At 47.4% G+C, this 22,731-nt stretch overlaps 3 protein-coding genes and 1 long non-coding RNA gene across 7 annotated transcripts in view; 3 read left to right on the top strand and 1 right to left on the bottom strand.

Moving 5' to 3' along the window:
- SAAL1 (serum amyloid A like 1) overlaps window positions 1–22,731 on the bottom strand; it is a gene marked incomplete in the record, with an annotated part of 42,520 nt that overhangs the window by 17,411 nt on the left and 2,378 nt on the right.
- LOC130277296 (uncharacterized) lies at window positions 838–4,065 on the top strand. Its single transcript, XR_008845419.1, has 3 exons — window positions 838–2,270; window positions 2,526–2,643; window positions 3,877–4,065. It is a non-coding gene; the product is annotated as an uncharacterized LOC130277296 (long non-coding RNA).
- Window positions 5,755–10,587, top strand: LOC130277295 (serum amyloid A-5 protein-like). Its single transcript, XM_056527849.1, has 4 exons — window positions 5,755–5,898; window positions 6,741–6,894; window positions 7,213–7,351; window positions 10,316–10,587. Exons 2-4 carry the CDS (start codon window positions 6,765–6,767, stop codon window positions 10,452–10,454), a joined length of 408 nt encoding a protein of 135 aa, XP_056383824.1. The 5' UTR covers window positions 5,755–5,898; window positions 6,741–6,764; the 3' UTR covers window positions 10,455–10,587.
- LOC130277294 (serum amyloid A-5 protein-like) lies at window positions 15,288–21,555 on the top strand. 4 transcript variants are annotated; one of them, XM_056527847.1, is made up of 5 exons: window positions 15,587–15,757; window positions 15,864–15,891; window positions 18,389–18,555; window positions 19,735–19,873; window positions 21,202–21,555. In XM_056527847.1, exons 3-5 carry the CDS (start codon window positions 18,414–18,416, stop codon window positions 21,338–21,340), a joined length of 420 nt encoding a protein of 139 aa, XP_056383822.1. In that variant the 5' UTR covers window positions 15,587–15,757; window positions 15,864–15,891; window positions 18,389–18,413; the 3' UTR covers window positions 21,341–21,555. The 4 variants fall into 4 exon arrangements, with proteins under 4 accessions (XP_056383821.1, XP_056383822.1, XP_056383820.1 ...); XM_056527846.1 differs by lacking the exons at window positions 15,587–15,757; window positions 15,864–15,891 and adding an exon at window positions 15,288–15,386 and having other exon boundaries at window positions 18,388–18,555; XM_056527845.1 differs by lacking the exon at window positions 15,864–15,891 and having other exon boundaries at window positions 15,588–15,757; window positions 18,388–18,555.

Here is a 22,731-nt window from a genome sequence, read left to right as displayed (position 1 = left end):
CCACTTTTAAATGGAGCTGCGGCTTTTTTTCTTCATAAATAGCGACTATTGCATTTGATAAATACACGACCACTGAAAAGTAATAAATAAATACTACGTGAGCAGATTTCAGAAATGTGCGTTGGAATAAGCAAAAATCAAAAAGTCGCAGCATGTATAGAAAAGTCGTACATGCGCAAGTACGTGCAACTTTTTTACGCAAACAAAATCTACATTACCGTCACCTTTTAGCTATGGTCACAGCTCCTCTCCTCCCAATCCTGCATAGTGGTCTCTGTACCGCAGGGTTTCCCAGCTAATGACTTTGACAAACAGGGAGAGATGATGGGACACTAAAATATGGGACACAAGGGAAATGAGGGGACACTTGTAACTGTGACACGGGCAGATATGAGAGGACACTAATGACTGTAATACAGGTGGAGATGAGTGGGACTGTAATGACTGTTGCACAGGGGGAGATGAGAGGACACTAATGACTGACACAAGTTAAATGAGGGGACACTAATGACTGACACAAGTTAAATGAGGGGACACTAATGACTGACAAAAGTTAAATGAGGGGACACTAATGACTGACAAAAGTTAAATGAGGGGACACTAATGACTGACTCAGGGAGAGATGAGGGGGACACTAATGACTGACACAGTGAGATGAGGGGACACTAATGACTGTTGCACAGGGAGAGATGAGGGGACACTAATGACTGACTCAGGGAGAGATGAGGGGGACACTAATGACTGACACAGTGAGATGAGGGGACGCTAATGACTGTTGCACAGGGAGAGATGAGGGGACACTAATGACTGACGGAGAGATGAGGGGACACTTATGACTGTTGCACAGGGGGAGATGAGAGGACACTAATGACTGATACAGGTAGAGATGAGGGGGACACTAATGACTGTGACACTGGGAAAGATGAGGGGGACACTAATGAATGGTACACATGGGAGATGAGGGGACAATAATGACTGACAGAGATGATGGGACACTAAAATATGTGACACAAGGAAAATGAGGGGACACTTATGACTCATACAGGGGGAGATGAGAGGGACACTAATGACTGATGCACAGGGGAAGATGAGGGGGCACATTAATGACTGTGACACAAGTTAAATGAGGAGACACTAATGACAGTAACACAAGGGAAATGAGGGGACACTAGTGACCGACACAGGGGGAGATGAGTGGACACTAATGACTGTGACACAGGAGGATATGAGGGGACACTAATGATTGTGACACAGGAGGATATGAGGGGACACTAATGATTGTGACACAGGAGGATATGAGGGGACACTAATGATTGTGACACAGGAGGATATGAGGGGACATTAATCACTGATTATATGACGTAACATTGAGTCACATACAGCATCCAGGTTCCAAGATCAGTAACAAATTTCTCAAGCCCTAGTTTAAAAGTTTCGCTTAAACTAAAAAGTTTCGCTGAGTAAGATCAGTCCTGAAGAAGGACAATTACGGATACACAAGTCTTGTCCTCTCATCTTACTTTAGACCCCCTAGTATTTGGATTGCCCCTAATCCTGACAGCCAAAAGTTCTACTGTAAAGGTAAAAAGAACGGGGGGGAAAAAAAAAATGTAAAATCTGCAAAACTGCGATTAGAACGAGCAAACATCCTGCTCATAATTACTGCCTGAAATAGGACAAATAAGAGAATAACAATAATAGGTGTCCACATACCCAACGCCGGTTTATATTTCATATACTACCTTCATATACCACATTGACATTTAATTTGTTTAAAGCCTATTATACGCTGGTACAGACATCAGCAAAACACAACTTTTCAAGATTTCTATTGGTGTCTGGCAGCCGAATAAATAGCGGCAGAGAGTGATAGACCCCGGAGTAAGCGAGTGCGGTCCAGAGTAAGCGAGTGCGGTCCGGAGTAAGCGAGTGCGGTCCGGAGTAAGCGAGTGCGGTCCGGAGTAAGCGAGTGCGGTCCGGAGTAAGCGAGTGCGGTCCGGAGTAAGCGAGTGCGGTCCGGAGTAAGCGAGTGCGGTCCGGAGTAAGCGAGTGCGGTCCGGAGTAAGCGAGTGCGGTCCGGAGTAAGCGAGTGCGGTCCGGAGTAATCACATTTTCTATCCAAGATCTTCTCCGCTGATCCCAATGAAGGGGCCGCTGATCCTCCTGCTGGCCCTGTCGGCGGGGATCGCGCATGTGCACTTTTGATTGGGCAAAAGACTCCGGAAGAAAAATTATGGACAGCGCCAGATTTGTAAAACAAGCCGGTCAAGGTGAGTTGTTTTGATAAAGTGTGAAAAAAAACTGCAATGCTGGGAGTTATAGTTTTTGCAACGGCTACAGTCAGTGGTCTCAAACTGTGGCCCTCCAGATGTTGCAAAACTTCAACTCCCAGCATGCCCGGACAGCCGTTGGCTGTCCAGGCATGATGGGAGTTGAAGTTTTGCAACATCTGGGGGGGGGGGGCAAAGTTTGGGACCACTGCACAAAGGGGTGAGATGAGAGGGAAGCCTTAATTTACCTTTCAGGGACAGTGTGGATCCTCTGGAGGAGGCAGAAAGGCCTTTGGCTGTCTGGGCATACTGGGAGTTTTGCAACATCTGGAGGGCCTCAGTTTGAGACCACTGCCTACAGTGAAGGAAAAAAGTATTTGACCCCCTGATTCTCTACGTTTGCCTCTTGACAAAGAAATAAAATCGGTCTATGAATATTAATGGTCGGTTTATTTGAAGAGTGAGCGACATAGAACAATCACAACAACAACAACAAAATGCATGCAGGTATGAATTGATTTGCATAAGTATTTGACCCCCTATCAATTAGAAAGATTTCTGGCTCCCAGGTGTCTTTTATACAGGATAACACGCTGAGATTAGGAGCACTCTCTTAAAAAGGGAACGCAGCTAATCTCAGCTTGTTACCTGTATAAAAGACACCTGTGCACAGAAGCGTCAATCAGAATCCAAACTTTCCACCATGTTCAAGATCAAAGAGGTGAAATATTGCAAAGGGCCCCTGACTAAAGGAGATTGACTGATATTTTGTGTTTCTTCTATTTGTGTATAATGGTCTTGGAGCCCATTCCAGCCTTGTTTAAGAGTGTTCCCTTTAAGAGAGTGCTTCTAATCTCAGCTCATTGCCTGTATAAAAAGACACCTGGTCATAGCCATGATGGAGAGTTTGAAATTTGATTCTTTGGACTGGTGTCTTGTATACAGGTAACAAGATAAGATTAGGAGTGTTCCCTTTTAAGAGAGTGCTTCTAATCTCCGCTCATTACCTGTATAAAAAGACACCTGGTCTTGGCCATGATGGAGAGTTTGGAATTTGATTGATTCTTTGGACTGGTGTCTTGTATACAGGTAACAAGATAAGATTAGGAGTGTTCCCTTTAAGAGAGTGCTTCTAATCTCAGCTCATTAAATGTATGAAAAGACACCTGGGGTCAGAAATCTTACTGACTCATAGGAGGTCAAATACTTAATCCATAGGATCAATCCATAACGTTTTCAGGACTTTTGTTTGTTATTCTGTCTCTCAATGTTCAACTAAACCGACCATTTTGTCCACTGGGGGCAAAGTTTTTGGACATTTAATAAAAACCAATTACAACGCTTCGGCTTGATTGGTGCAGATAAGAGCAATCGCCCAGAATTCCAGAAGAGACATTTGGGCAGCTGTAAGGATTTCCCACACTGATACATTGTAACAAACAGCATTAGAATAAGGTCAGTTTTTAGTGTCCAAATGTAAGAGTATATATTCCAAGCAGAAAGAAAGGGGGAGGGTGGAGAATGTGACTATTTGGTAATTTTGGCCATAAGCACTGTTTTTAGAGGAGGATGGAGGTGACCACTCAGTTGGTATTCCCTCTTACAGGATCTTGGGACATGGGTCGCGCCTACATGGACATGAGAGAAGCCAACTTCAAGGATTCGGACAAGTATTTCCACGCCCGAGGGAACTACGACGCTGCCAGAAGAGGGAGCGGAGGAGCCTGGGCAGACAAGGTTATAAGGTATGTGGCCCTATATTTATGGGATCAATGAGGGATCTAAGATTAGGATCTGTCAGGTGCAGCTAAGAATATCTCCGGCTCAGTCTCCTATGTCTTAAAGGGGTACTCTGCTGGAAAACGTTTTCTTTTTTTTTTAATCAACTGGTGCCAGAAAGTTAAACAGATTTGTAAATTACTTCTATTCAAACAATCTTAGTCCTTCCAGTACTTATTAGCTGCTGAATACTAAAGAGGAAATCCTTTTCTTTTTAGAACACAGAGCTCTCTGCTGAATGATGAGCACAGTGCTCTCATAAGACATCTCTGTCCATTTTAAGAACTGTCCAGAGTAGGAGAAAATCCCCCATAGCAAACATATGCTGCTCCGGACAGTTCCTAAAATGGACAGAGGTGTCAGCAGAGAGCACTGTGGTCATGATGTCAGCAGAGAGCTCTGTGTTCCAAAAAGATAATTTCTTCTGTAGTATTCAGCAGCTAACAAGTACTGGAAGGATTAAGATTTTTTTAATAGAAATAATTTACAAATTTGTTTGACTTTCTGGCACCAGCTGATTTAAAAAAAAACAAAGTTTTTTCACCGGAGTACCCCTTTAACTTCCTAGTCTGAGGCTGTCAGGATATGTTGCGGATCACTATCACTTCCAAGTCTGACGCTGTCAGTGTATGTTAGGACTTAGATGCTCACTTTTGCTATCTAGTCTGAAGCGGTCAGGGTATGTAGGGAATTGAGGCTCACAACAGGTAATGGCCACAGCCCACCTCCCCCTCCCCTGCACAATGACCTTTGTACAGACCATGCAGCATGCCCACAACACTCCCCATAGAATGTCAATAGGTGATGGCGACAGCTCACCTCCCCCTCCCCTGTGCAGAGCACAGAGCATGTCCACAATACTCTCCCACAGAAGGGAATAGGTAATGTCACAGCTCATCTCACCCTCCCCTGCAAGGATCATAGAGGATGCCCACAACACTCACTTGGCCAATGCCCAACTAATTCTCTATAGGACCTCCAAAAATTGGAATTGGAGTGCAAAACTCTTCAACGTTGTGATTTCCCATAGACAGTGAGCGGAATGGAGGCCGAGCATTTGCACAGGCCCTCTGTTCATTTGGGGGGACATTTGACCTCTATTCCCATGACCGATGTGGTGTAACCCACAACCATAAATTACTTATCCTTTATCTTGTGGATAGTGGATAACTGCTTTCAAAAGGGGTCACCCAAATGTTTTATAAAAACGAATGTGGTGTCTTGATCACCTGCATTGAGCATTCATTTCAGAAGAAGATCAGACGACCAGACGGAGCTGCGGGTGACTGAGGAGAAATTTAGGGTTTAAAAAATAATAAAAAATAATAAAAATTATCCCCATATCAATTTTTATAAAACACTGGATAATCCATTTAAATTAGAATTCTCTAAAACATAATCTGACCGTGGATTTTTACACAAAACACCAGACTGTTCCCCTCTAAGCTCCGCACACGTGTCCTTGGTTATTTCTTGCATCATTTCAAAACCTCAGTGGAAATTCCAAAACGAAGAGAGCGTCCCCTCCCAGCCTGGCAGCAGACAGAGACCTCCGAGCACAACAGAGATTCTCGTAAAACTCAGAAACAAAAGTGAAAGGAGGTAATTCTCAGATTGGGAAATTCCCATTACAGAGAGACCTCTACGAGTCACTCACATGGGTTACAGGATCCTGGCTGGGGCAGTGACCGCCCACCGACCAGATAAATAGTGGCACCGCCTGACAGACTGCAGATCCTAGAGCGAGAGCGCAGACTGCAGATCCTAGAGCGAGAGCACAGACTGCAGATCCTAGAGCGAGAGCGCAGACTGCAGATCCTAGAGCGAGAGCGCAGACTGCAGATCCCAGGTGAGAGCATCTCTGATGACCGCATCCCCCCTACTGACTGACCGCATCCCCCCTACTGACTGACCGCATCCCCCCTACTGACTGACCGCATCCCCCTACTGACTGACCGCATCCCCCCTACTGACTGACCGCATCCCCCCTACTGACTGACCGCATCCCCCCTACTGACTGACCGCATCCCCCCTACTGACTGACCGCATCCCCCCTACTGACTGACCGCATCCCCCTACTGACTGACCGCATCCCCCCTACTGACTGACCGCATCCCCCCTACTGACTGACCGCATCCCCCTACTGACTGACCGCATCCCCCCTACTGACTGACCGCATCCCCCCTACTGACTGACCGCATCCCCCCTACTGACTGACCGCATCCCCCCCTACTGACTGACCGCATCCCCCCCTACTGACTGACCGCATCCCCCCTACTGACTGACCGCATCCCCCCTACTGACTGACCGCATCCCCCCTACTGACTGACCGCATCCCCCCTACTGACTGACCGCATCCCCCCCTACTGACTGACCGCATCCCCCCTACTGACTGACCGCATCCCCCCTACTGACTGACCGCATCCCCCCTACTGACTGACCGCAGGAAAACAGGATTGGGAATCCACAGTAATTAGCCCTACACGTATAAATTAACATCAGTACAAGATAATTAATTCACTTGAATGGGGATGAGCCACATCCCATAGACATGAATATTCTTTTAGTCCTGGAGAACCTCTTCTCATTCACTTTCATGGTCCTATAATAAACAAAAAATCTTCCCTAAATCTTGATGTGGATGAGGCCCCAATCCTGTCTAATAATCACATTTTCTATCCTTTCTGGCAGACAAGACTTTCTCTGCTGATCCCAATGAAGGGCCCGGTGCTCCTCCTGCTGGTCCTGTCTGTGACGGTCGCTCACGCACAGTTTGTTCAATGGGTTAAAGATACGGGCAAAAAAATTAACGATGGCGCCAGATTTGTTAAAGAAGCCGGTCAGGGTGAGTTGTTTTGATAAGGAATTAAAATTCATTAAATGTTTTATATTCGAGGTCTACAGGACATTCTCCTTCTTAATATTTTGTCCACTGGGGGGCGCAGTTACTGTTCAGCTGAATGAGAGGGGTGGCTGGAAATCACAGGGACTGTCCAAGATAAGACGAACATGGCTGCTTGTTTCCAAAAACAGCGCCACCCCTGTCCACAGGCTGCATGTGACCATTCTGTAATATTAGCTATAGACAGAATTCTTTAACAAAGATGGAAAACCCCTTTAAGGATGAGTGACCACTCAGCTGGTATTTCCTGACATGTTGCAGGATCTTGGGACATGGGTCGCGCCTACATGGACATGAGAGAAGCCAACTTCAAGGATTCGGACAAGTATTTCCACGCCCGAGGGAACTACGACGCTGCAAGAAGAGGGAGCGGAGGAGCCTGGGCAGCCAAGATTATAAGGTATGTGGCCCTATATTTATGTGATCAATGAGGGATCTAAGAGGATCTGTCAGGTGCAGCTAAGAATATCTCCTGCTCAGCCTCCTGTGTCTTATTTCCTAGTCTGAGGCTGTCAGGATATGTTGGGGATCACTATCACTTCCTAGTCCGAGGCTGTCAGGATATGTGGGGGCTCCCTATCACTTCCTAGTCTGAGGCTGTCAGGATATGTGGGGGATCACTATCACTTCCTAGTCTGAGGCCGTCAGGATATGTGGGGGATCACTATCACTTCCTAGTCTGAGGCTGTCAGGATATGTGGGGGATCACTATCACTTCCTAGTCTGAGGCTGTCAGGATATGTTGGGGCTCACTATCACTTCCTAGGCTGAGGCTGTCAGGATATGTTGGGGCTCACTATCACTTCCTAGTCCGAGGCTGTCGGGATATGTTGGGGATCACTATCACTTCCTAGTCCGAGGCTGTCAGGATATGTGGGGGATCACTATCACTTCCTAGTCTGAGGCTGTCAGTATATGTTGGGGATCACTATCACTTCCTAGTCCAAGGCTGTCAGGATATGTTGGGGATCACTATCACTTCCTAGTCTGAGGCTGTCAGGATATGTGGGGGATCACTATCACTTACTAGTCTGAGGCTGTCAGGATATGTTGGGGCTCACTATCACTTCCTAGTCTGAGGCTGTCAGGATATGTTGGGGCTCAGTATCACTTCCTAGTCTGAGGCTGTCAGGATATGTTGGGGCTCACTATCACTTCCTAGTCCGAGGCTGTCGGGATATGTTGGGGCTCACTATCACTTCCTAGTCTGAGGCTGTCAGGATATGTGGGGGATCACTATCACTTCCTAGTCTGAGGCTGTCAGGATATGTTGGGGGATCACTATCACTTCCTAGTCCGAGGCTGTCAGGATATGTGGGGGCTCCCTATCACTTCCTAGTCCGAGGCTGTCAGGATATGTTGGGGATCACTATCACTTCCTAGTCCGAGGCTGTCAGGATATGTGGGGGATCACTATCACTTCCTAGTCTGAGGCTGTCAGGATATGTTGGGGATCACTATCACTTCCTAGTCTGAGGCTGTCAGGATATGTTGGGGGTCCCTATCACTTCCTAGTATGAGGCGGTCAGGATATGTTGGGGATCACTATCACTTCCTAGTCTGAGGCTGTCAGGATATGTTGGGGGTCCCTATCACTTCCTAGTATGAGGCTGTCAGGATATGTTGGGGATCACTATCACTTTCTAGTCTGAGGCGGACAGGATATGTTGGGGGGTCCCTATCACTTCCTAGTATGAGGCTGTCAGGATATGTTGGGGGTCCCTATCACTTCCTAGTATGAGGCGGTCAGGATATGTTGGGGATCACTATCACTTCCTAGTCTGAGGCTGTCAGGATATGTGGGGGATCACTATCACTTCCTAGTCTGAGGCTGTCAGGATATGTTGGGGGATCACTATCACTTCCTAGTCCGAGGCTGTCAGGATATGTGGGGGCTCCCTATCACTTCCTAGTCCGAGGCTGTCAGGATATGTTGGGGATCACTATCACTTCCTAGTCCGAGGCTGTCAGGATATGTGGGGGATCACTATCACTTCCTAGTCTGAGGCTGTCAGGATATGTTGGGGATCACTATCACTTCCTAGTCTGAGGCTGTCAGGATATGTTGGGGGTCCCTATCACTTCCTAGTATGAGGCGGTCAGGATATGTTGGGGATCACTATCACTTCCTAGTCTGAGGCTGTCAGGATATGTTGGGGGTCCCTATCACTTCCTAGTATGAGGCTGTCAGGATATGTTGGGGATCACTATCACTTTCTAGTCTGAGGCGGACAGGATATGTTGGGGGGTCCCTATCACTTCCTAGTATGAGGCTGTCAGGATATGTTGGGGGTCCCTATCACTTCCTAGTATGAGGCGGTCAGGATATGTTGGGGATCACTATCACTTCCTAGTCTGAGGCTGTCAGGATATGTTGGGGGTCCCTATCACTTCCTAGTATGAGGCGGTCAGGATATGTTGGGGGATCACTATCACTTCCTAGTATGAGGCTGTCAGGATATGTTGGGGATCACTATTACTTCCTAGTCTGAGGCTGTCAGGATATGTTGGGGATCACTATCACTTCCTAGTCCGAGGCTGTCAGGATATGTTGGGGATCACTATCACGTCCTAGTCTGAGGCCGTCAGGATATGTTGGGGATCACTATCACTTCCTAGTCTGAGGCCGTCAGGATATGTTGGGGATCACTATTACTTCCTAGTCTGAGGCTGTCAGGATATGTTGGGGATCACTATTACTTCCTAGTCTGAGGCTGTCAGGATATGTTGGGGATCACTATCACTTCCTAGTATGAGGCTGTCAGGATATGTTGGGGATCACTATCACTTCCTAGTCTGAGGCTGTCAGGATATGTTGGGGATCACTATTACTTCCTAGTCTGAGGCTGTCAGGATATGTTGGGGATCACTATTACTTCCTAGTCTGAGGCTGTCAGGATATGTTGGGGATCACTATTACTTCCTAGTCTGAGGCTGTCAGGATATGTTGGGGATCACTATTACTTCCTAGTCTGAGGCTGTCAGGATATGTTGGGGATCACTATTACTTCCTAGTCTGAGGCTGTCAGGATATGTTGGGGATCACTATTACTTCCTAGTCTGAGGCTGTCAGGATATGTTGGGGATCACTATTACTTCCTAGTCTGAGGCTGTCAGGATATGTTGGGGATCACTATCACTTCCTAGTCCGAGGCTGTCAGGATATGTTGGGGATCACTATTACTTCCTAGTCTGAGGCTGTCAGGATATGTTGGGGATCACTATTACTGTACCAGGAGGCAGCAAAGAGGAAATGGGCAGAAGTCTGACTGCAGCTCTGGCTGTGACAAGAGAAGCTGCAAAATACCCTACACTTCATGCACAATACCTGTACTCAGCCGGGACCATTTCCTTCTCTCCCCAGTGACGCAAGAGAAGGCTGCCAGTCCAACAGCGGAAGAGGAGCCCAGGACAGCGCCGCAGATCAGAGGGCCAACGAGTGGGGCCGCAGCGGACAGGACCCCAATCACTTCAGGCCTAATGGTCTTCCTAATAAGTATTAGACCGGGACCCTAAATGTTCAGCAAACCTCCTGCATTTATACTGATATCCCCCCCTAACATTCACTGCACTGACTGGGAGGTCCCTATACCCAGTAATGATGGGAACTGTAAGAATAAAGGCCTCTGCATTGTCTCCAGATCCTTGTGTTTATATACAGTTTCATACATACATCGCGAATATACATCACAGGCTTACAACAATGCATCAGACTGGTGTGTGTAAAAATACTCCCCCAGGCAATTTACGGCAATGGTTTAGCCACAATGAATCGTACCTATAAAAAAAAATAAAATAAAATAAAACATCACTTCTGACACAGGGACATGACAAGTCCTGGGCTGCGCCATATCTAAAGTATCTTGACCCAGGGTTGGGGGGGGGGGGGGGGGGGTTGAAATAATGTTTTTGTAATATTTATAGTATGTACATTTTATTAACTAAATAAAAAAAATTAAAAAATAATTATAAATAAAAAATTATCCAGACCCCGAGTGTGTCCCATTGGTGACTGCAACTTCTGGTCCCGTAAACATGTTGCAACTGCAACCCTGTGGCCATGTCCTATGAATAACCCTGGATGGTCCAAAGTTACACAATATATAGTATATCGGGGCGGCGCTATCTAACTGCAGAAAGTCATGTGACTAGAACAACTATTTTGCAAACAACAAATATTTGTAGGAAAAATGCACATTCGCAGATTGGCCATAAGAAGTAGCACAAGACTGAATATCATCAACCCGCAGCCCTGGATGAAACAGAACGGTCCTTTACATAAAACGTACGAAAATACATTATTCTTATTACTAGTTAAAGGGGCACTCCGGTGAAAAACTTTTTTTTTTTTTTTAATCAACTGGTGCCAGAAAGTTAAACAGATTTGTAAATTACTTCTATTAAAAAAATATTAATCCTTCCAGTACTTATTAGCTGCTGAATACTACAGAGGAAATTATTTTCTTTTTGGAACACGGTGCTCTCTGCTGACATCTCTGTCCATTTTAGGAACTGTCCAGAGCAGCATATGTTTTCTATGGGGATTTTCTCCTACTCTGGAAAGTTCCTAAAATGGGCAGAGATGTCAGCAGAGAGCACTGTGAACATGATGTCAGCAGAGAGCTCCGTGTTCCAAAAAGAAAACCATTTTCCTCTGTAGTATTCAGCAGCTAATAAGTACTGGAAGGATTAAGATTTTTTAATAGAAGTAATTTACAAATCGGTTTAACTTTCTGGCACCAGTTGATTTAAAAAAGTTTTCCACCGGAGTACCCCTTTAAGTCTCCCAACACAACCTAAAAAGATCTCAGCCCTGATGTCTGATATATTCTCTTATGCCGTAAGACGCTTCTTTTCTGTATCTTCCTATTTGCAGATCCATAGATGTCAGACTCGTCTATCGAGCTCGGCCTTCATGGCCTTCATGTCAATTCTAAAATACAATGGGGGACGTTTATGAATGTTGGCGTGAGGTAGTAGAGGGTTTATCCATGTTTACTTGGTCTTCCTGGGGAACCTCGCCATTGGTGAATGGTGGGAGACTTACCTGTATCTCGTCTCCTCCTGGATGTGAGGAGTAATATAGCGAGATCCCGCCCCCATCCCCAGTCATGTGATGGGAAACAACATGGCTCCCTCCATCTATCTGTGCCCTCTGCCACCAAGGACACTGTTCACCAGAAAGGAGCTTCAGTAAATCACTATGACAACGACATGCCCAAGTATCCGAGCTCGGACGGGCAGGGACCCCATTTATTTCAATGGCCTGAGTGTCAACAGGTAATGGCCACAGCTCAGCTCACCTGTGCAAAGCATAGAGCATGCCCACAACACTCTCCATAGAATGATAATAGGTAATGCCACAGCTCACCTTCCCCGTGCAGAGCATAGAGCATGCCCACAACACTCCCCATAGAATGATAATAGGTGATGGCAACAGCTCACCTCCCCTGTGCAGAGCATCCAGCATGCCCACAACACTCTCCATAGAATGATAATAGGTAATGCCACAGCTCCCCTCCCCTGTGCAGAGCATGCCCACAACACTTCCCATAGAATGTTAATAGGTGATGGCCACAGCTCACCTCCCCCCTCCCCTGTGCAGAGCATACAGCATGCCCACAACACTCCCCATAGAATGTTAATAGGTGATGGCCACAGCTCACCTCCCCTGTGCAGAGCATCCAGCATTCCCACAACACTCTCCGTAGAATGATAATAGGTAATGGCAACAGCTCACCTCCCCCTCCCCTGTGCAGAGCATCCAGCATGCCCACAACACTTCGTAGAATGATAATAGGTAATGGCCACAGCTCACCCCCCCCCCCCCTCCCCTGTGCAGAGCATACAGCATGCCCACAACACTCTCTGTAGAATGATAATAGGTAATGCCACAGCTCACCTCCCCCTCCCCTGTGCAGAGCATACAGCATGCCCACAACACTCTCCGTAGAATGATAATGGGTAATGGCCACAGCTCACCTCCCCTGTGCAGAGCATACAGCATGCCCACAACACTCTCTGTAGAATGATAATAGGTAATGCCACAGCTCACCTCCCCCTCCCCTGTGCAGAGCATACAGCATGCCCACAACACTCTCCATAGAATGATAATAGGTAATGGCCACAGCTCACCTCCCCCTCCCCTGTGCAGAGCATACAGCATGCCCACAACACTCTCCGTAGAATGATAATGGGTAATGGCCACAGCTCACCTCCCCTGTGCAGAGCATAGAGCATGTCCACAACACTCCCCATAGAATGTTAATAGGTGATGGCCACAGCTCACCTCTCCCTCCCCTGTGCAGAGCATACAGCATGTCCACAACACTCCCCATAGAATGTTAATAGGTGATGGCCACAGCTCCCCTCCCCTGTGCATAGCATACAGCATGTCCACAACACTCCCCATAGAATGTTAATAGGTGATGGCCACAGCTCACCTCTCCCTCCCCTGTGCAGAGCATACAGCATGTCCACAACACTCCCCATAGAATGTTAATAGGTGATGGCCACAGCTCACCTCCCCCTCCCCTGTGCATAGCATACAGCATGTCCACAACACTCCCCATAGAATGTTAATAGGTGATGGCCACAGCTCACCTCTCCCTCCCCTGTGCAGAGCATACAGCCTGTCCACAACACTCCCCATAGAATGTTAATAGGTAATGGCCACAGCTCACCCCCCCCCCCCCCTCCCCTGTGCAGAGCATACAGCATGCCCACAACACTCTCCGTAGAATGATAATAGGTAATGGCCACAGCTCACCTCCCCTGTGCAGAGCATAGAGCATGCCCACAACACTCTCCCATAGAATGATAATAGGTAATGCCACAGCTCACCTCCCCTGTGCAGAGCATACAGCATGCCCACAACACTCTCCGTAGAATGATAATAGGTGATGCCACAGCTCCCCTCCCCTGTGCAGAGCATTGAGCATGTCCACAACACTCTCCCATAGAATGATAATAGGTAATGCCACAGCTCACCTCCCCCTCACCTGTGCAGAGCATCCAGCATGTCCACAACACTCCCCATAGAATGTTAATAGGTAATGGCCACAGCTCACCTCCCCCTCCCCTGTGCATAGCATACAGCATGCCCACAACACTCCCCATAGAATGTTAATAGGTGATTGCCACAGCTCACCTCCCCCTCCCCTGTGCATAGCATACAGCATGCCCACAACACTCCCCATAGAATGTTAATAGGTGATTGCCACAGCTCACCTCCCCCTCCCCTGTGCATAGCATACAGCATGCCCACAACACTCCCCATAGAATGTTAATAGGTGATGGCCACAGCTCAGCTCACCGCTTCCTCCCCTGCACAATGACCTTTGCAAAGACCATGGAGCATGCCCACAACACTCTCTAATAGAAGTTAATAGGTAATTTCACCGCCCACCTCCCCTGTGCAGAGCACAGAGCATGTCCACAACACTCTCCCACAGAAGGGAATAGGTAATGTCACAGCTCATCTCCCCCTCCCCTGCAAGGATCATAGAGGATGCCCACAACACTCACTTGGTCAATGCCCAACTAATTCTCTATAGGACCTCCAAAAATTGTTGAGTGCTTAACTCTTCAACGTTGTGATGTCCCATAGACAGTGAGCGGAATGGAGGCCGAGCATTTGCGCAGCCCCTCTGTTCATTTGGAGGGACATATTCCCGTGATCGATGTGGTGTAACACCCCTTATCTTGTAGATAGTGGATAACTACTTTAAAAGGGGTCACCCGAATGTTTTATAAAAACTAATGTGGTGTCTTGATCACCTGCACTGAGAATTCATTTCAGAAGAAGATCAGACGACCAGACGGAGCTGCGGGTGACTGAGGAGAAGAAAAGGGTTTAAAAAATAAATTATCCCACATATAAATTTTTATAAAACACTGGATAATCCATTTAAATTAGAATTCTCTCAAACATAATCTGACCGTGAATATTTACACAAAACATCAGACTGTTCCCCTCTAAGCTCCGCAGCCCCCTCCTGCCCCCACTATATAAACACTCGAGTGCACGTGTCCTGGGTTATTTCTTGCAGCATTTCAAAACCTAAGTGGAAATTCCAAAGCGGAGAGAGTGTCCCCTCCCAGCTGGCAGCAGACGGAGACCTCCGAGCACAACAGAGATTCTCGTAAAACTCAGAAACAAAATTTAAAAAAGGAGGAAATTCTCAGATTGGGAAATGTCCATTACAGAGAGACCTCTAGACTGCAACCACACGGGTGACGCAACAGGGTACAGGATCCTGACTGGGGAAGTGACCGGCCAGCGACCAGATAAATAGCGGCACCGCCGGACAGACTGCAGATCCCAGAGCGAGAGCACAGACTGCAGATCCCAGAGCGAGAGCACAGACTGCAGATCCCAGAGCGAGAGCACAGACTGCAGATCCCAGAGAGAGAGCACAGACTGCAGATCCCAGGTGAGAGCACAGACTGCAGATCCCAGGTGAGAGCACAGACTGCAGATCCCAGGTGAGAGCACAGACTGCAGATCCCAGGTGAGAGCACAGACTGCAGATCCCAGGTGAGAGCACAGACTGCAGATCCCAGGTGAGAGCACAGACTGCAGATCCCAGGTGAGAGCACAGACTGCAAATCCCAGAGCGAGAGCACAGACTGCAGATCCCAGAGCGAGAGCACAGACTGCAGATCCCAGAGCGAGAGCACAGACTGCAGATCCCAGAGCGAGAGCACAGACTGCAGATCCCAGAGCGAGAGCACAGACTGCAGATCCCAGAGAGAGAGCACAGACTGCAGATCCCAGAGCGAGAGCACAGACTGCAGATCCCAGGTGAGAGCACAGACTGCAAATCCCAGGTGAGAGCACAGACTGCAAATCCCAGAGCGAGAGCACAGACTGCAAATCCCAGAGCGAGAGCACAGACTGCAAATCCCAGAGCGAGAGCACAGACTGCAGATCCCAGAGCGAGAGCACAGACTGCAGATCCCAGAGCGAGAGCACAGACTGCAGATCCCAGAGCGAGAGCACAGACTGCAGATCCCAGAGCGAGAGCACAGACTGCAGATCCCAGAGCGAGAGCACAGACTGCAGATCCTAGAGCGAGAGCATCCCTGCTGACTGCATCTGACCGCATCCCTCCAGACTGACTGACCGCATCCCTCCAGACAGACAGACCGACCGCATCCCTCCAGACAGACAGACAGACCGCATCCCTCCAGACAGACCGACCGCATCCCTCCAGACAGACAGACCGCATCCCTCCAGACAGACAGACAGACCGCATCCCTCCAGACAGACAGACCGCATCCCTCCAGACAGACAGACAGACCGCATCCCTCCAGACAGACAGACAGACCGCATCCCTCCAGACAGACAGACAGACCGCATCCCTCCAGACAGAGACAGACCGCATCCCTCCAGACAGAGACAGACCGCATCCCTCCAGACAGAGACAGACCGCATCCCTCCAGACAGAGACAGACAGACCGCATCCCTCCAGACAGACAGACCGCATCCCTCCAGACAGACAGACCGCATCCCTCCAGACAGACAGACCGCATCCCTCCAGACAGACAGACCGCATCCCTCCAGACAGACAGACCGCATCCCTCCAGACAGACAGACCGCATCCCTCCAGACAGACAGACCGCATCCCTCCAGACAGACAGACCGCATCCCTCCAGACAGACAGACAGACCGCATCCCTCCAGACAGACAGACAGACCGCATCCCTCCAGACAGACAGACAGACAGACCGCATCCCTCCAGACAGACAGACAGACAGACCGCATCCCTCCAGACAGACAGACAGACAGACCGCATCCCTCCAGACAGACAGACAGACAGACCGCATCCCTCCAGACAGACAGACAGACCGCATCCCTCCAGACAGACAGACAGACCGCATCCCTCCAGACAGACAGACCGCATCCCTCCAGACAGACAGACCGCATCCCTCCAGACAGACAGACCGCATCCCTCCAGACAGACAGACCGCATCCCTCCAGACAGACAGACCGCATCCCTCCAGACAGACAGACCGCATCCCTCCAGACAGACAGACCGCATCCCTCCAGACAGACAGACCGCATCCCTCCAGACAGACAGACCGCATCCCTCCAGACAGACAGACCGCATCCCTCCAGACAGACAGACCGCATCCCTCCAGACAGACAGACCGCATCCCTCCAGACAGACAGACCGCATCCCTCCAGACAGACAGACCGCATCCCTCCAGACAGACAGACCGCATCCCTCCAGACAGACAGACCGCATCCCTCCAGACAGACAGACCGCATCCCTCCAGACAGACAGACCGCATCCCTCCAGACAGACAGACCGCATCCCTCCAGACAGACAGACCGCATCCCTCCAGACAGACAGACCGCATCCCTCCAGACAGACAGACCGCATCCCTCCAGACAGACAGACCGCATCCCTCCAGACAGACAGACCGCATCCCTCCAGACAGACAGACCGCATCCCTCCAGACAGACAGACCGCATCCCTCCAGACAGACAGACCGCATCCCTCCAGACAGACAGACCGCATCCCTCCAGACAGACAGACCGCATCCCTCCAGACAGACAGACCGCATCCCTCCAGACAGACAGACCGCATCCCTCCAGACAGACAGACCGCATCCCTCCAGACAGACAGACCGCATCCCTCCAGACAGACAGACCGCATCCCTCCAGACAGACAGACCGCATCCCTCCAGACAGACAGACAGACCGACCGCATCCCTCCAGACAGACAGACCAACCGACCGCATCCCTACTGACTGCATCACCGCTCACTATTGACTGCCTCCCTGCTGCAGAAATGGAGATGGAGCCTGGGGAATTAAGAAAATCAGACGCCTGCGACACCCAAATTATGGGATCAATTATTTTCCCATTCATTTTTTAACATGCTTTAAAATCACCTGGGAAAATTCCGATAATCTGGTTCACAGTACAGAACAGCATCATATCCAGAATATCACAAGATTAGAAGATACTGCGGAATGTTTTGTATTAGAACCTGTGTTCCTCCAACAGTTGCTACACTACAACTCCCAGCATACCCTGACTACTGCATATAGTGCTGCACGGGCTGGAGACCACCAGTGTATAATCTAAGGGTGCGTGTCCCAAACTGTAGTTCTCCAGCTGCTGCAGCACTTCAACTTGCTGGGCATGCTGGGAGTTGTAGTGTTGCGATAGCTGGAGAACTTCAGGTTGGATACCACAAGTATACAGTCTAGAGTAGAGTTCCCCAACCTGTGGCTCACCAGCTGTTGCAAAACTACAACGTCCAGCATGCCCTGACAGCCGAAGGCTGTCAGGGCATGCTGGACGTTGTAGTTTTGCAACAGCTGGAGAGCCAGAATTTGGGAAACACTTGTCTAGGTAAATGTCATTCCAAAAACGTTACCTGTACTGGACCCAATGTGTTTTTTTTTCTCTACTCTGCAGACAGGAGCGCCCCCTGCTGATTACCAATGAGGCTGTCGGTGCTCGTCCTGCTGCTGCTGTCGGTGGCTTTGGCTCAGGCTCAGTTGTGGAAAAGGTTTATGGACAGAGGCCGACAGGTTAAGAACAATGTCAGGGACGCTGCCAGATTCTCCAAGCAGGCCGTCCAAGGTAAGAGCCGTCCAGTACGAAATAATGAAAGTCAATGTGACATGTAATACCGTCTGTGACCACCAGGGTTCAGTAAGCAAACATTACTGTGTATGGCTGTGGTCGCCAAGTAACCTGTGGCTGTACTACAATTCCCAGCATGCCCTGACAGTCGAAGGTTCTATAGATGTTGCAAAAAAAATACAACAGGACACGCTGGGAGTTTTAGTTTCGCAATCTTTTTTTATTTTTTATTTATTTTTATTTTTTTTATTTTTTTTTTATCAACTGGCTCCAGAAAGTTAAACAGATTTTTAAATGACTTCTATTAAAAAAATCTTTACCCTTCCAGTACTTATTAGCAGCTGTATGCCACGGAGGAAATGCATTTCTTTTTGTCTTGACCACAGCGCTCTCTGCTGACACCTGATGTCCGTATCAGGAACTGTCCACAGCAGGAGAAAAATCCCCATAGCAAACCTATGCTGCTCTGGACAGTTCCTGACACGGACAGAGGTGTCAGCAGAGAGCACAGTGGACTAGACAAAAAAAGAAATTCAAAAAGAAAAGAATTTCCTCTGTAACATACAGCTGCTAAAAAGTACTGAAAGGATTGAGATTTTTAAATAGAAATAATTTACAAATCGGTGTAACTTTCTGGCACCAGTTCATTAAAAAAAAATTTAAAAAAAATAAAAACACTTTTCCACCGGAGTACCCCTTTAATTAAAACAGTGTAAAACAAATATGTTGCAGTGTTTTTGCAACATACTTGTACGTTACAATTTTATATTGATAAATCAATTTTAAAAAAGTTTATTATTTTTTTTATATTTATTTATTGTATTTTCTTTTATTAGATTAGATTTTAAAATAAAAAATGAGCAGCGGCGGCGGCGGCGGATTGCAGCCTGTAAGCATGTTGACATAAGTCTGCATGGGAGCTGCATACACTACACTGAAGATTATTTTATCTTTTTTTTATAAAAAATTATGAATTATTCCACTTGTACGCCTATTACTAGGCCTTTAGAACAAGCCAATTAAAATGTTTAAATATTTTACAGCATGCAATTACCAGCTCTGTCCAGCAGGGGGAAGCAATTGTGCTACAAGGCAATAAAACCCAGTCCTACTGTATTATACAGAAGGGGAAACATATTAAAGGGTGACCCCGCTGACTCTCCCCATGTGTTGCAGGATCGCGGGACATGGCTCGGGCCTATAAAGATATGAGAGAAGCCAACTTCAAGAACTCCGACAAATATTTCCATGCCCGGGGGAATTACGACGCCGCAAATAGAGGAAAGGGCGGAGCCTGGGCGGCCAGGGTCATAAGGTAAGTGGCCCCTTTAAGACCGGGCAGTTTACATCCAGGTATAATGATAAACAGTTACTCTAGTCGCACCCAAAGATTAATTCATGATGGTGGTGGATGTTGCTAGGGACCACAAAGAGAACACAGTTCCTGACACGGACAGAGGTGTCAGCAGAGAGCACTGTGGACAGACAGAAAAGAACTTCCTCTGTAGTAAACTGTAGCTGATAAGTACTGGAAGGATAAAGATATTTTAATAGAAGTTATTTACAAATCTGTTTAACTTTCTGGCACCATTTGATTTAAAATAAATTGTTTTCCACTGGAGTACCCCTTTAACCAGTGTGCCTCCAGCTGTTGCAAAACTACAACTTTCAGCATGCTGGGAGTTGTAGTTTTGCAACAGCTAGAGGCCCCCCTAGTTGGGAAACACTGGGTTAACATTATTGTAATGGTTGGAAGTCTGTTGCATGAGAAAACTTCCGACTGCCTGCAGCCACCAGTAGGGGGAGCTCACTGCATACTAGGATATTGCTGAGGTCAAGGTATAAACAGTATGCTTCCCCTAGTGGTGGCTGCAGGAACAAATGGGAGGAAAAAATAAAATACCGGTAAGTAAAAATAAATAAATATCAGTACAGGCTGCATTCCGGAAGATATTGAGGTGGGTCCTGACCCCAACAAAAGGGGGAACCTTCATAGATCATCATGGCCCTGTGTCCAAAACAATAAATATATATAGTAGCGCAGTTGAACTAGGGGCTCAAGGCCAGTGACCTGAGTGTTAACAGAAGAAGGTCATCAGAGACACCGCTCTAGAGGTGTCAAAAATCAATACATTAAAGGGGTACTCCGGTATAAAGCTTTTTTTTTTATCAACTGGTGCCAGAAAGTTTTGTAAATTACTTCTATTATAAAATCTTAATCCTTCCAGTACTTATTAGCTGCTGAATACTACAGAGGAAATTCTTTTCTTTTTGGAACACAAAGCTCTCTGCTGACATCATGAGCACAGTGCTCTCTGCTGACATCTCTGTCCATTTTAGGAACTGTCCAGAGTAGGAGAAAATCCCCATAGCAAACATATGCTGCTCTGAACAGTTCCTAAAATGGACAGAGGTGTCAGCAGAGAGCACTGCGCTAGTGATGTCAGCAGAGAGCTCTGTGTTCCAAAAAGAAAATAATCTCCTCTGTAGTATTCAGCAGCTGATAAGTACTGGAAGGATTAAGATTTTTTTTATAGAAGTAATTTACAAATCTGTTTAACTTTCTGGCTCCAGTTGATAAAAAAAAAAAGTTTTCCACCGGAGTACCCCTTTAAGCCTTTATCCGATTCTATCTTAACCCAGCAACGCCAGAGAACGGGTCCAGACCATTGGCGGCAGGAACCTTGCGGACAGCGCTGCCGATCAGAGGGCAAACAAGTGGGGGCGCAGCGGCAAGGACCCCAATCACTTCAGGCCTAAAGGTCTCCCCAGAAAGTACTAGACCCGCCTGGGGCAATGATGGCGTCAACAAGAACAACCGGCTGCAGCGTCGCCTTATGTAAATACACTGTATTTGTTTCGCAATAAAGATTGTTTTTCTACATTTACATATCCTGGTTTATATACTGTAGCTTTATGTTGCTTTTATGTCATTATAATTGTGCGTTGTCTCATTTATTTAACACAATAAACTGTGGAAATCTAATGACGCACATGGTTTCCTTACAACGGAAAACGCTCAGGTTCCTGCCTTATTACTTTTCACCGGTGCTTCCAAACCAGTGTGCCTCCAGCTGTTGCAAAACTATAACTCCCAGCATGCCCACACAGGACATCTATAGGTGACAAGATTATAACAACACTGCCCATCTATAGGCGACACGATTATAACAACACTGCCCATCTATAGGCGACACGATTATAACAACACTGCCCATCTATAGGCGACACGATTATAACAACACTGCCCATCTATAGGCGACAAGATTATAAACACTGCCCATCTATAGGCGACACGATTATAACAACACTGCCCATCTATAGGCGACACGATTATAACAACACTGCCCATCTATAGGTGACAAGATTATAAACACTGCCCATCTATAGGCGACACAATTGTAACAACGCTGCCCATCTATAGGCGACACAATTATAACACTGCCCATCTATAGGCGACTCAATTATAAAAACGCTGCCCATCTATAGGTGACAAGATTATAAACACTGCCCATCTATAGGCGACACAATTATAACAACGCTGCCCATCTATAGGCGACACAATTATAACACTGCCCATCTATAGGCGACACAATTATAACAACACTTGCCCATCTATAGGCGACACAATTATAACAACACTGCCCATCTATAGGCGACACGATTATAACAACACTGCCCATCTATAGGCGACAAGATTATAAACACTGCCCATCTATAGGCGACACAATTATAACAACGCTGCCCATCTATAGGCGACACAATTATAACACTGCCCATCTATAGGCGACACAATTATAACAACACTTGCCCATCTATAGGCGACACGATTATAACAACACTGCCCATCTATAGGCGACACGATTATAACAACACTGCCCATCTATAGGCGACACGATTATAACAACACGACCCATCTATAGGCGACACGATTATGACAACCCTGCCCATCTATAGGCGACACGATTATGACAACCCTGCCCATCTATAGGCGACACGATTATGACAGCCCTGTCCATCTATAGGCGACACGATTATGACAACCCTGTCCATCTATAGGCAACACGATTATGACAACACTGTCCATCTATAGGCGACACGATTATAACAACACTGCCCGTCTATAGGCGACACTATTATAACAACACTGCCCACCTATAGGCGACACGATTG

Source organism: Hyla sarda, chromosome 6 (genome assembly GCF_029499605.1).
Source record: "Hyla sarda isolate aHylSar1 chromosome 6, aHylSar1.hap1, whole genome shotgun sequence".
NCBI classification, from domain to species: Eukaryota; Metazoa; Chordata; class Amphibia; order Anura; family Hylidae; genus Hyla; species Hyla sarda.
This window is presented reverse-complemented; position numbering and strand designations above follow the sequence as displayed.

Bases quoted from the DNA above. Each gene is read 5' to 3' on its own strand.
- LOC130277295 (XM_056527849.1), top strand. From the start codon at position 6,765: ATGAAGGGCCCGGTGCTCCTCCTGCTGGTCCTGTCTGTGACGGTCGCT. The intron at 6,895-7,212 runs GTGAGTTGTTTT...GACATGTTGCAG, and splicing joins TGTTAAAGAAGCCGGTCAGG to GATCTTGGGACATGGGTCGC. The intron at 7,352-10,315 runs GTATGTGGCCCT...TTCTCTCCCCAG, and splicing joins TGGGCAGCCAAGATTATAAG to TGACGCAAGAGAAGGCTGCC.
- LOC130277294 (XM_056527846.1), top strand. From the start codon at position 18,414: ATGAGGCTGTCGGTGCTCGTCCTGCTGCTGCTGTCGGTGGCTTTGGCT. The intron at 18,556-19,734 runs GTAAGAGCCGTC...CATGTGTTGCAG, and splicing joins CTCCAAGCAGGCCGTCCAAG to GATCGCGGGACATGGCTCGG. The intron at 19,874-21,201 runs GTAAGTGGCCCC...ATCTTAACCCAG, and splicing joins TGGGCGGCCAGGGTCATAAG to CAACGCCAGAGAACGGGTCC.